This window comes from Gymnoscopelus braueri, assembly GCF_963280865.1.
Source record: "Gymnoscopelus braueri genome assembly, chromosome: 6".
Lineage (NCBI taxonomy): Eukaryota > Metazoa > Chordata > Actinopteri > Myctophiformes > Myctophidae > Gymnoscopelus > Gymnoscopelus braueri.
In genome coordinates this window covers 31,290,206-31,303,085 of record NC_137607.1, presented here as the reverse complement: position 1 = coordinate 31,303,085, position 12,880 = coordinate 31,290,206, and the positions used below count along the sequence as shown (strand labels likewise).

Below are 12,880 nucleotides of genomic sequence, written 5' to 3'. Positions count from 1 at the left end.
TTGAATGTTAATTCTTTTTTATAAGGATTTCAGAGTGAAATCGTGGAGCCTTTTTTCGGGACAGGTTTTAACTTTTAAGATCTCTGCCTGTGTAAAAAAGGTATCAAATGAGAAACTATTGTCTTTTTAATTCCAAATCAAAACCTGTTTTCTGTGGAGAAAAATAGCTGATGTAGGTTTTATGGTCTCTTAATTTGTACTGGCAATGCATATTCCAAATAAATAGTTTCTTTTGTTGCATACATTTTGCTTTTGTCGTTTTTAAATTTGTCCCCAAGTCTTGCATAGCTGACTCTTTTCTTGAGGTCAACAATTCATTAATATCTAGAAGAGGTGTGGTTTCTCCTTCAGACTGTAGGGTCAGGGTCATAAGTCACTGTAGGACACAAATTTGCACATTGTAGTCCTGACAGCGCATCACCCCAGCGGATAACGTTGTACATCACACTTCCAAACGTGCTACACCATCTGAGGCATTTTCTCACTGCCAACACTGCGTCAAAGAGCTGGGTCTGCTGAAGGTGTGAAGGGGGACATTTTCACAACTTTCTAAAGTGAGTGAAAGCTCCCCGCTTACGGCAGACAGACACACTCCCCCCCCCCCCACCCACCCCCCAACCACCCCACTCCATCTCTGTACCCAAGTTCCCTCAAGGCACCGTTAATGTGGCGTTCCCTGGAAGAGGGTGGAATGTACACTTATCTCTCTCTTCCAGATAAATAAGGCTGGGTGTCTACTGTCTATCTCTGCCCTCCAATTCATCCATCCCCCCGACCCCCCATACTGGGAGGTACGTTAACTTTTTGGATTTGGCAAGGTGGTCCCAAAAGTGTCAAGAGTATCCGTATCACATAGCATGACCGAGGCTGTGGGAGTGACATACTGTATGCAAACATGATCAAATATAATTACACAGGGATGGCTGCTGGTTTGTATCAAAGGGTTCCTTTAATTCACTGTAAGAGAAATGAGAGGATGCAACTGCTGTACGATGTAATGTATTCACATGCTCCCTTAACGAACCAATAAGGCATTGTGAGATTGATATTTAGTAATTAATGATACTGTGAAAAGTTAGAAATCCCCCCACAGTAAAAAATCTGTGTAGGCCGGCTGCCCTACATTCCTTTAATGTTCTTTATTTCTTAACAAATACTTGAATGACATAGAGGCCCATTGCCATGTACAGTAACTAATGCTTTGCAAAATGTTAAGAACACATACTAGTCATTAGCTATTCTACATCGCCTCAATTGCTGAACTGGGCACTGGGTTCCACATCAAGGATGTCCATGGTGGGCATGCGTTCCACAGCATGTAGGGCATCTTCTGTGACAGTGTTCTCCCGGGCTTAGAGTTCTGAAAGGTTTTCGACCCAGCGCTTCATTTGACTGGGCCTGTCCTTTATCACCTTGCCTGTGGCTGACTTCAGAGAGGCAGTTTTCTTCTGGGTGGGACCAGTAGCCTCCTTAATGCCCTGGTGGACACCTCTGATGTTGCCTATACGTCCGCCGCCAGCTGTATGCATGAGCAGAGCTCAAGACAATAGTCATTCGCACAGTGGGGTCCATTTGTCCCTGAGGGAATCCCCTGCTAAATAGAGAGAAGAAAAAACAAAAATGGGGCTTCGGATGGGGCCGCTGAGTCTGAAACCACATACTAACATACTTTTTAGTATGCCAAATTACTTTTTAGTTTTTAGTTTAGTCGTTTTTATGTCCGAAGTTAAACCCAGCTTAGTAGATACTAAGTAGGCTGAAAATAGCATGCTGCGTACGTAGTAGCCTACATACTACACAGTATGAAACATCTTCATGAACAATTTCACATTTTCTTTCCTTCTAAATTCTACAAGGTTAAGTATTTCATTCTCACTTGCACCTTCCATGCTTCTGTGGCATGAGACCTGTGTCAGTGTTTTGGGAGCACAAGGTTTGGGGTTCAAGGCAGCCAATTGGCACATTTTCACTGTCCATCTAAATTCTATAAGGTTATTTGGTTTCACTTGCATCTTTCATGCTTCTGTGGCCTGAAACCTCTCTCAGTGGTTGGTAAGCGCAACAAGGTTTGGGGTTCAAGGTCACCACTTGGCACATGTTCACTGTCCATCTAAATTACTTGGCCTTAGAAGTCATTACATCCTAGCCAAGGTCCTTAGGACAGAATTCTTTGAAACTGAAGTCCATGCCTAATGAAAGTCCATATTCATTTTTTTTACTACCCACAATGGGTAGTGACACTATGTTTGGGAAATGCTGATCTAGCTAATGGAGGACAGCACAAACCACTTGCATGTTCTACACCCAATAGGCCTACCTGTCATGCAAATTAGGTCAATGGCATTTTGGGGTCCTCTGGGCTTAGAATGTGGATGAGGGATAGGCTTTTCCCCCAGGCACATTAAAAGTAGTTTAACAGAATGACTAATGTGACACTTGACCAAATGCAGGTGTCTTATGTTACTCCCACTTCGACGTTCATTTTCAAAGCTTTTGTCAGATTTAGGGGTCTCTCTCTCCCCAATATTAATGTAAAATTGTGGGTAATGTGGGCACAATGTGTACTTTCAGTGAGTTTGAGGAGGTGATACAGAAGCAGACTTTCATTTGTTCTTTTGAACCCATTCCAACACAATTTTCAAATCTGTGGGTGGGGTGCCTGATGCCTCCTTGTGAGTCAAGGACACGCTTTTGAATTTAAACATGTCTCTTCCCATCTCTCTACTACCCGGTCCCGGTCACACTTGAGCTGTCTGAAAAGCCTTAAAAATATCTTGATTCAAGAGTGTCTTTCACTGCCTATCAAATGGTGTATTGAAATTGTTAACGGTTGATGATGATATTCCCTTGGTGTATGTGGCCCTGTTCTTAACTGGTTTTCCTCCATCTACAAGACAGGACTTTCTTTGAGTCTCTTGGTCGACTCATTTCCAATCTGAAGAAGTCAACATATTCTGTGGGTTCAGTTCTTGGTCCTGCTGTTTAATCTATTCTGTATTATGCTCCCGCTTGGTACCATCATACAGAAACACAACGTATGCTACCATTGTCAAATAAAGATCAATAAAAATTAATTAATAAATAAAAATGTATAAAATAATTAGTATGTCTACATTCTAGCATTTAGGAAATTGGAAGTCTATACCCCCAAAAAATCTTTAAAACCCACTACAATACATGTGGGCACATGGTTCATCTCAGCACTCATTATATCAATAGCAATACAATAACACTGGACTTACAGATGCATAATGTGCATCAGCCATATCAATGCCTGCCAAGACAGCACTCATACATGAGGCGATACATGCCTGGGGGAATGGTTATTGAAGCAGACTTGGAGACATTGCAAGGTTTGAGGTCTGGGGGGCACAAGATAATGGAGCCCCTTTGTTCTAGCCAAGCAGCTCACTCAGGTCCATGGTTTCTGCTATGCAATGGTGATGACCCTCCTAAAATAAGATGTCTTGTAGCTGGAAACAAATGATTGTTTGCCGAGACAATCCAAAGGAAAGGTTCCAACTTGGATGCGCAGAAAGGGGCCCCATGAGCAGGGACTGTGGGTGTGTTCCACTTAGCGGTGCAGATTTCATATTTGGAAGCAGGTCAACTTGGCTCTTGGCTGGAAGTGTTATTGGAGTGCTTGAGTCTTTTTCATTGCCTATGCCACCCACAGATCTTTAATGAATTCCTCTGATCCCCAAGTTTCATAAAGGAGACATTTGGAGACGATTTCACAGATCAGTATGCGCCATCACAGCCTTTCAAGTCATTTAAACCGTGCAGCATTTGAATTAGAATCTGCAATATATTGCCCATTTGGGGTGTGGGAGTTTATGGAGTTGTACACTGTTGCTTTATGCTTGCCTAAAGCCTCTGTAATGAGCCAGATATGGACCTTATCATGTTCTTCAAAAATTGGGGGAGGGGGTATCCCTTTAGAATTGTGCCAAAAGCTATGAAAAATCAAAGCAAAACAAAGTTATCTCCCCGCCACATGAATCAGAAAATGAGCTAGAAATGCTAAATATTTTTGCACTGATGATCAAGGACATCTGGATGCACTCCTATTGCAATCACTTACTGGCAGAACAAAGCCATTATCATTCATGTCGGTGTCATTACTTTAGCTTGTTTTTCAACTCTTCAAGAAAGAATGGTACACTTTCTTCTCTTTTTTCTCTCTTTATCACTTACTGTGTCCCACATATGTTGTTGATATAAGATTTGGAACAGATTGTGCTGTCATATTGGTATGATGCTCTCTAAGAACTAGCATTGTGGTGTTTTTTACGATTTGAGAACGGTAGAATGTAGAATGTCTCTGAAACCAAAATACTGTACAAGTGGACTCCAAATGTGTGATTGTGGATGCACTATCAGACACACACACAATGCACATTTGGATTGCAAATAGAATCTAATCTTCAAAACTGAGGGCGGCTGGATTCATATTGCTTACTATAACAGAATTATGGAATATCTTATTGCTCTCAGTTAAACACTGCTGACCCCTCATGGTCTCTTTCACCACAGGTAGCATACATTGAATGAATGACAATGGGATTTTGAGTTTTACTTCCTGTGGCCAGCCTGTGACGTCAGTCGTCTATGACGTATCGATCAGAGCCTTGGTATCTATGACGTATTGCTCCAAATTCAGGCAAGGTTTCAGTTCAATCAGAGTACTTCTGTGGCCTACTGTGTGCACAAGAAATGTAACACTTACCGGTCCAGCGGTTCACAATATTAACCCAGACACACAGAGTTACATACAGACTAGCCTCGATCTCCAGGCTTTTAGTTTTTAGTTTTGCTCAAAAATAAAAGCCTGGACCAGCGAGTCGGTGTTCCGGGCATAGGAAGCGTTTCATTTCCCCAACCAACCAGAGTGCAGTGGGTGTCGCTCCAAATGTTGTGTTGACGGGGCGGGGGCTGACGGACAGATCGGTGAACCAATGGGATCACACGCATTCTCTCTCCGGAGATGTTAAACCCGCCTCTCTATGCCAGATATGAGCCACGCTAGGGCAGTCTACACACAGACAGACCCTCTTTAGATGGCTAGACTCCTGCAGAGTGACATTGTAAAAATAGGACTACATTCAATACTTATTTACATAGACTATGAGGCCCATTCTAAAATAGCCTTCTAAATCCTGACCTAAGTTTTCTGAAAAACTTCAAATCTTCATTAAAAGAATGAAAAAGAATTAAATGTCGCTATATAGCAACAACTAAAATGACACAGAGGTGTTACCGACTTGAAAGATATAACAACATATTAGTGTAACAGGTCTAAATGGGTTACGATCAGAATAAAGCCTGGGATGGAAGATGAGATCTGCTGAAGCTCAGGGTTAAACCAACACACTTAACTAAATGAACCCCAGCGTCCCTATTCTGAGCATGTCATAATTGGCAAACATTCAACAAAAATAGCAGATCTACAAGCCTAACCCTTAACCCTTGTAGATCGGCTGTTTTCGATGAGATTTGGTGCAGAGGGAAAAAAGGAGGGGATCGGGTATAGACCCCTGGGAGACCTTGCACAAAAAAATATATATAGGGTTAAGTGGTTAATGAAAGCTGTATGCAGACTGAGGATGGACATCTTAAATAAGCTATATATCGTTTTTGTTCATCTTCTTGGCCTAACAACCCTGTACTTGAAGATGTGAGGAAATTCTTTCAACTTTCTTCAGAATAGAACGATGGCTTGGAAAAGAGCAAGGGGACGACTGTGCCATTCCCCCCATCGTAAGTCATTCACACCTTTAGGCCATCATTCCAATGATTCCATAGAATTTCTAAGTAAGAAAAATCGAGCACAGGGGTGGATGGACCTCATTTAAAGACTAATGTGCAGTATTGTATGTGTGGGTGTGTGCGCATGTGAAATATTCAGCAAGGGAATTTCATTTTCACATACTGTACCTTTTGTGTAAGTGCAAATTGAATGTTAGTTGAGGTCCAACCAACTTGAAGCCCACTTCATTAACACTCCCAGTCTCTCTTCGCTCCTCCGAGACAGGAAAAGATGTGTAATAACCCACCTAACATCCCCAGAAGATAATTGCTTTGTTGGAAAGACCTTGACTCCTTTCGAGTTTTGGGACAGAAACCACACTGGAGCTTTCATGCTTCTCTGAGGTTTTGCATGGCAGTACATTGTCCATTACACCTCGGTTATAGTGTACATCTCATCTGTGGACACAAGTCTGACCTTGTGCAGCTTTGAGCTGTCTCAGCAGAGGCTCCCACTACAGCGGCTGACACAGCGAGACGTCCGCCTGTTCGGGGACAGAGGGTGTATGTAGGTCAGCCCATCGGGCTGCATCCTGTGACAGCACAGTGGTCATTGTGCTTTGCCGCCATGGCTCAGCGGGACAGGGATTGGAGTGGACAGACCACGAGCATGGAGAGGCCCTCACACGTCAGCATGAACTTCCTCATTTCCTCCCTTTAAACACTGTGACATTATCAGGCCAGACAGAGCAACGTCCACACACATTACTCTCACCTTTGTTTCACCATACATAATGGGCAAAATGTAAGCACGGAGTGTGGGCTGCGAAAGCACTCACAACACTGAATTAAAATGATATCACGGTGCACATTGCAGCGCTTAAATACACCAGGGTTGGTTGTTTAATGGCAAACAGTATCTTCCTCAAACTACTGCAGTAAATAATGAATTACTGGTACAAAGTAGCTATTCCTAGGCCAACACAGGAAATTAAGCAAATTAAATAGGTGAATTGTAAAATAACTATTTTTTTCAGTAAAGAATCAGTTGACTCGCTCATGTTGGGCCTAACCTTTATTTTTTGAGAACACAAAAAAAAGAGTAATGGTACCATCATCAACATCTGAACGGTGGTTCCCAATACAGAGATAAGGTCTTTGTAGGCACACCCGGAAGTTACTACCACCATGGGTTCATAACGCATATTTCCAATGCATTTTTACATTGGGTTTTGGACAAATTAAGAAAATAATCTCTGTACCAAACAAAGGCTTCCCATATTAACCCAAGTCAACGTACTTGGTACTATTTGTTTCTTTATTTTTGAAACACAATTACACAATTACTCCAAGTTTGAAAAAGTGTACATTAGTGTAATTTATGTCGTAGAAGATAACATTTAACTCTAACTGTATGTTAACCTTATTTCTGCATAAAAAAACCCACATGGTAAAAAAACATTGGAATTTATTGAGTAAAACTCACTCCTGGGTGTTAGGACTACGAACTGTAGCACACCATAACACGCAAATGTAATGATATCTGGTCTAAATGACCCCATATTCCAGTTTACAAATATTTTCATTAAGAGTGTCAAAGTTCTTGGGTACAAATGCCATTTATGGTCACTTAACTATTGTTTGCTGCCACCAAGTGGTTAACTTGTGGAAGTACATGGAGGCTCAGAAATGGCATTACAATGATTATTTTGGGACATTATAAAGCCTATGCCATGGAATCAACATGGAAAACAAATGTGAAAGTGATCATTTCTTAGACGTTATTCTGCATAAATAGAACACAAGACGGTGTCTGTGATACTGAATGTCCTGTGCCGAAAATAGCCGATCTATCGTAGATTGCCTATTTTCGGCGCAGGGCACGGTCATATGACTAATTAGAAATCAGGCTTCATGGTGATGTATATGAATATTGCCACCGTTTTAAGTCGACAGGTAAAGATAATAAATGAGAACAAGGTATAACCTCATCGGTTGTAAGGATGCATTGAACCAGAGGCTGATTTGATGTTTGTCTTGATGCTGCTCGGCATTTTTCCTGCAAAAGAAGGTGAAATACATATCAGTTGAAAGCTGAAATTTTACCTGCCTACTGTCCTTCTGGTGGGTACGACAAACCATGAATCCCATTTTGGGAAATCAAATCACTAACGATGTCTTGATCAATATACTGAAGTCCCACACTAGCATTAGTATTATTATAAAGCAATATTTTATCATTCATCTTATTTTCTTTTTGGCAATGATTACATCTCTTAAAGTGTTGAGCTCAACATTCATGTCCTTTGAAATAACCTATATAGAGGAGAGAATGGAGTCTATGCCATGTCAATGAGCCAAAAGTTTAATTGACCGTTATGTTTTAAGTTAGTACACCGAACACTTAAACCTCATTTATTTTGCACAAGCCACAAGAACTACACTTTACAGCATCTAGAGGGCATACAGTAAGTGCTTTTGGTAGTGGCACCAAACTGCCATATCTTGAAAACAAATCTTTGCTGACCTCTGACTATGGCAGTACTGCATTTACTTATGAGTCCAACAGGAGAATAAAAAAAAAGCTCAAAGCAATGCCAATATGCCCTGCATAACATAATTTTGGTTGATTGTTTTGGGAATTACAAACAAACATGCATCATTGTGAAATGTCTGGGTTCAACTTATTATTAATTTGCTATTAAACATGTATACTGCCGAGTAGTGCTGCACAATTAATCGAAAAAAGATCGTGATCTCGATTCAGACACATATGCAATCTCGATTTTAAATTATGGCAATTTTTTTTTCAATATAAAATATAATATTTATATATTTACAAGAGAATTGTGTGAGAATCGTGATCTCAATTCTTATGGAGGAAAATCGTGATTCACATTTGAGCAAGAATCGTGCAGCACTACTGCTGAGAATTTAAGAGGATAATGGTCACCCATAGGTCATCATGTTCTGAGACAAATGTTTGCTAGTATTACAAGTTTCTAGTAATAGTCACTTTGATCAGCATAGTTGCCATCAAATTAGTGATCTACTTGATACCTTTAGCCTAATTTAAGTAATGTTTGTCCCTTGACAAGAAATGTCTATTTTCCAATTGAAACATTTTCCTTTTAAGTGATATATTGCACAACATGTTGTCACCGCAGTATAAATCAGACGTGAATCTTTCATCCAAATGTTGTTCTTTCTTACCTGGCTGTCCTGGCTGTCCTGGAGCCACAGGCCCACCCATTCCTGCTTGTTGACCTGAACCACCACCAATAGTGACTTGCTGTAAGGTTGGACCTCCAATCATAGGCCCTTGTCCTGGATGTCCAGGGGCCACTGGCCCAGGAGGCCTGCATTTGGAAAGACCCTTTCCAAAGGCGACCGCACCGACCAATGCATTGGTATCAGCGGGGTTAAAAGATGGCTTGTTTTGCCGTATTGCTGTAAAAAATGGACATCTATTCTCATTAAACTGATAACTGCATCATGCGTAACAAAAAATATTTTCATAGAAGAAATATTCCAGGCGTACCGGCACTTTCTGAATCCCTGTCATCACGAGGATTGTTAAGCTTCTCCAGCAGATTGGAACACAACTTGTTCAATGTCTGGATCTGTTTCTGTTGAGGAAAAAATAAAAGTAAGTAAGGTACACAGTAACACCCTGAGTGTTACATTTAACAGTTTACTCCGGATTCGACTGTGTATTCTTCATTTCTACAAGACGCAGAACTACATGACATTTAGGGCTGGCCAATTAACCGAAAATATATGTGTGTGTGTGTGTGTGTGTGTGTGTGTGTGTGTGTGTGTGTGTATGTTTTCTTATAAATCAATGATTCCACACAAAAACATTTGAATCCATTTTTTATAATAGACTAAATTGATTAGTCTGATTAACCACTTAACCACCAATTTTATACTTTGTTGAACAATAGTGGCGTGCAAAAATAGCAGATCGACAAGCTTTGCTATTTTTTTTTATGTCATTCATTAATCGTAGGCAAAAGAAAGAATTGAAATTTGAAAAAAAAACAGTGTAAACATGTATACCGTACCTGTGCTACCTCTGGCCCAATACGTGCAGCCTCCGCTGCAAGCTGCTTCTCTTGCTCCTCCACCTCTGGATCAGGCTTGGTACGCAGGTGGTCCGGTACGATCTCATGGCTGAACACAGGTACACGCTGCTCTGTCAGTTTCTGTGCATGGACAATGTATCAGGACAGTGAGCTTACGAATACGCAAATTGCAAAAGAAAATTAGGCAAAGATTCTGACATTCTTCCTGAGATACGCACTGCTAGTTCTTCATCTCGATCCGGAGACAGGAGAAGAGGAATTATAACTTGATTGCGAAACGATGGAGTCTTATCGTTTTTCAGCAGTTTGTTGATGGTGTTCAGCTGACCAGAGACCAGAGCAAAGTTGTCCAAGACAGACGGCCTGTTTTTTTAAAGACAAACGCATGAGATTAGACAGCACTACTCAGGACATTACAACTGATTTATGAAAACTACCTTGGAATGAATTAATGTAACGTTGTTAGGTTAATGTTCCTGATAAGCCATTTACCATGTCAGACGCTCAAATTCATTTTCCAGCTTGTATATAAAATTGTGCAGTGCACTTTTGAGATGTGCAACGCGAGTGATGAGTGACTCCACCGATGCCTCAAGCTGCTTTTCCTCTCGTTGCTGTGGAATAATGAGTTTCAACAAGTTTAACATTCTCATAAACTGTCATTATTACACCTGGGTAAAACTGAATTAATTCTCTTTGGACCCACATACAACCTCAGTAAGTCCTCAGACTTTACGGTCAGAGTTGGTGACAATGTAATCACAAGTAAAGAAGAGGTATTTGGGTATCTTGGATAACAAACTTTCCGGTGAAAGAAATGGCAACACGGTGATAGTGAAAGTCAACCAAAGACAACATTTTTGGGCAGGATCTCCTCTCTTATCAACAACAGTACCCTAGCTGGAGCCCTCATTCAATGTCATTTTGACTACACTTGCACCTCGTGGTTCTGTTCTCAATGTCACTCAAATCAAAACCACAGAACTCTCAAAACAAACTAATAGGACTACTACTAGGCCTCACACTCAGGTCTCACCTAATGCCAGCTCACTTGCTAGTCTGGGTTGGCTCAAGGTCGAGTACAGAGTGCAGCATCAGTCAATGGGTAATTGGGTATGGTCTTTAAGATACTACAAGGAACAGTGCACAGTTACCTATCAGACTACTTCTCTGCCCATGGGCATCACACCAGAGGGAGATCATCTGACCTTGTTCCCCCAAAATGTGGCTCAAACATGGGGGAAAAAATACATTCTACTATGCTGCCACCAAAATGTGGAATGCTTTACCAAAAGCCATTTAAGGTGTCGACTCCCTGTCCAAACTAACCTAAAAGAATGGCTGACCTTAACATATAAATCAGGCACCGTCCTCAACACCTTTGAGCACCTAGGTAGTAGCATCCCCTTGTTCTCTTGTGGGGGTCCCGCTGGCACCAAATGTTTTAAAATGGGGGTCCGCGGCCTAACGTGTAAATATTTGGGGGTCTTTGGCATGAAACTGTTGAGAATCTCTGGTCTAAACCTACAGATAGCTATGCTATGCTATGGCTAACTCTAACCAGTTAGCGTAAATAACTCAACTAGTTACTTAAAACACGAATACACACCACAAGCAAGTATGCATTAAGTTAATTTAAAAAAGGCTACATGGTACATGGAGGAATTTACCTGCATTTTGTTGAGTTTAAGCAAATAAATGAGTGGAAGCGTAGAACACAAACTCTTTCTAATGTCCAACTACCGTGTTATTATTCTTGCCAGGTTTTGCGAGAGAAACAAGCAACCAGGTCAAAGAAAACAAGCCCGAAAGAGAGAAAGAAGCGAGCCCTTCGCCCTTGGCTATTTGAAAATAGCCAATCTACAAGCTCACAACGCGTCGCGTTGAGATCTGCTATTTTCAAAAAGATCTTGAAGAAATTTTGATAACAGTTTTCCACTCCCTGGCATAAAATATTTTCAGATGGGGGTCCGTAGACAAATATATACATTTATTTGGGGGTCATTGACTTGAAAATGTTTGAGAACCACTAGTTTAAACAACATCAGGAAACAAGTCCCAAATTAGCAACTACACTTTAGAAACAAGCCCCAAAAAACGCAAACCGCAACTACCAATATTAACAAGCGACTTAACAGAAAAACAAGCCCAACATCGCTTATAATAAGCTTAGCAGACATGGCAACACTGGTTGTATTTCCGGCAGCCAAGACGCCCTTTGGGTGCAGCCACACATGATGGGATTCCCGTCGTAACACGGGCGGAAGTCCCATACACACCCATGTTATCGCGACCGTTCTTCCGGTTTTAAACTTAACATGGGTGTGTATGGGACTTCCGCCCGTGTTACGACGGGAATCCCATCATGTGTGGCTGCACCCTTTGGGTGCATACACACATGATGGGATGGGATGGGATAGACGGGCGGAAGTCCCATACACACCCATGTTAAGTTTAAAACCGGAAGAACGGTCGCGATAACATGGGTGTGTATGGGACTTCCGCCCGTCTATCCCATCCCATCCCATCATGTGTGGCTGTACCCTTTGGCGTATTGCTGCGTATTGCTGCCTCCCATTGTTGGTGTTAGGTACTGCGAGTGATACAAAGCTGGTTTCTGTATCAGCTGGTCGAACCCTTTGCTGCATTTTACAAATAATAAAGGCTCTTCTTGATACAATGGCCATGTCTTTTGGATTACTCTGGACAGTCAAGTAAGTAAAGTAGTGAATGCATCACCAGATACATTAAGATATATATACACATCAGTTTCAAGAGAAATATTGCCCTCACATAATGTCAGTGGAAATAATGCCAAATCTTACAAGGTCACATAACAGATACAAATGTGTAATAATTCCAGTTCATTGGGCCTCATAGTCTGTACTGAACACCTACAGTAATGCAAAACTACAGCAGGCTCAGACAAGTTCAGGGCATGCTAGTACAATTAATTACAGTTAGGTCTCATAATGATAATTCCCAATTCCATTCTATCTTCAGTTGGATCACAGGTATTCTCAAGTCAATAGTTCAAGTAAAGG

The 12,880-nt window shown here is 41.3% G+C and overlaps 1 protein-coding gene across 2 annotated transcripts; it reads right to left on the bottom strand.

The window, feature by feature from the left end:
- Nucleotides 1-6,810: 6,810 nt before the first annotated feature.
- Nucleotides 6,811-11,597, bottom strand: med8 (mediator complex subunit 8). Of its 2 annotated transcripts, XM_080430899.1 has the most exons (7): nucleotides 11,507-11,597; nucleotides 10,329-10,450; nucleotides 10,055-10,199; nucleotides 9,816-9,956; nucleotides 9,290-9,377; nucleotides 8,962-9,198; nucleotides 6,811-7,807 (listed from the first exon to the last, which is right to left on the bottom strand). In XM_080430899.1, the coding sequence occupies exons 1-7, from the start codon at nucleotides 11,510-11,512 to the stop codon at nucleotides 7,737-7,739; spliced, it is 810 nt and encodes a 269-aa protein (XP_080287025.1). In that variant the 5' UTR covers nucleotides 11,513-11,597; the 3' UTR covers nucleotides 6,811-7,736. The 2 variants fall into 2 exon arrangements, with proteins under 2 accessions (XP_080287025.1, XP_080287024.1); XM_080430898.1 differs by lacking the exon at nucleotides 11,507-11,597 and having other exon boundaries at nucleotides 10,329-11,389.
- Between the last annotated feature and the right edge of the window lie 1,283 nt (nucleotides 11,598-12,880).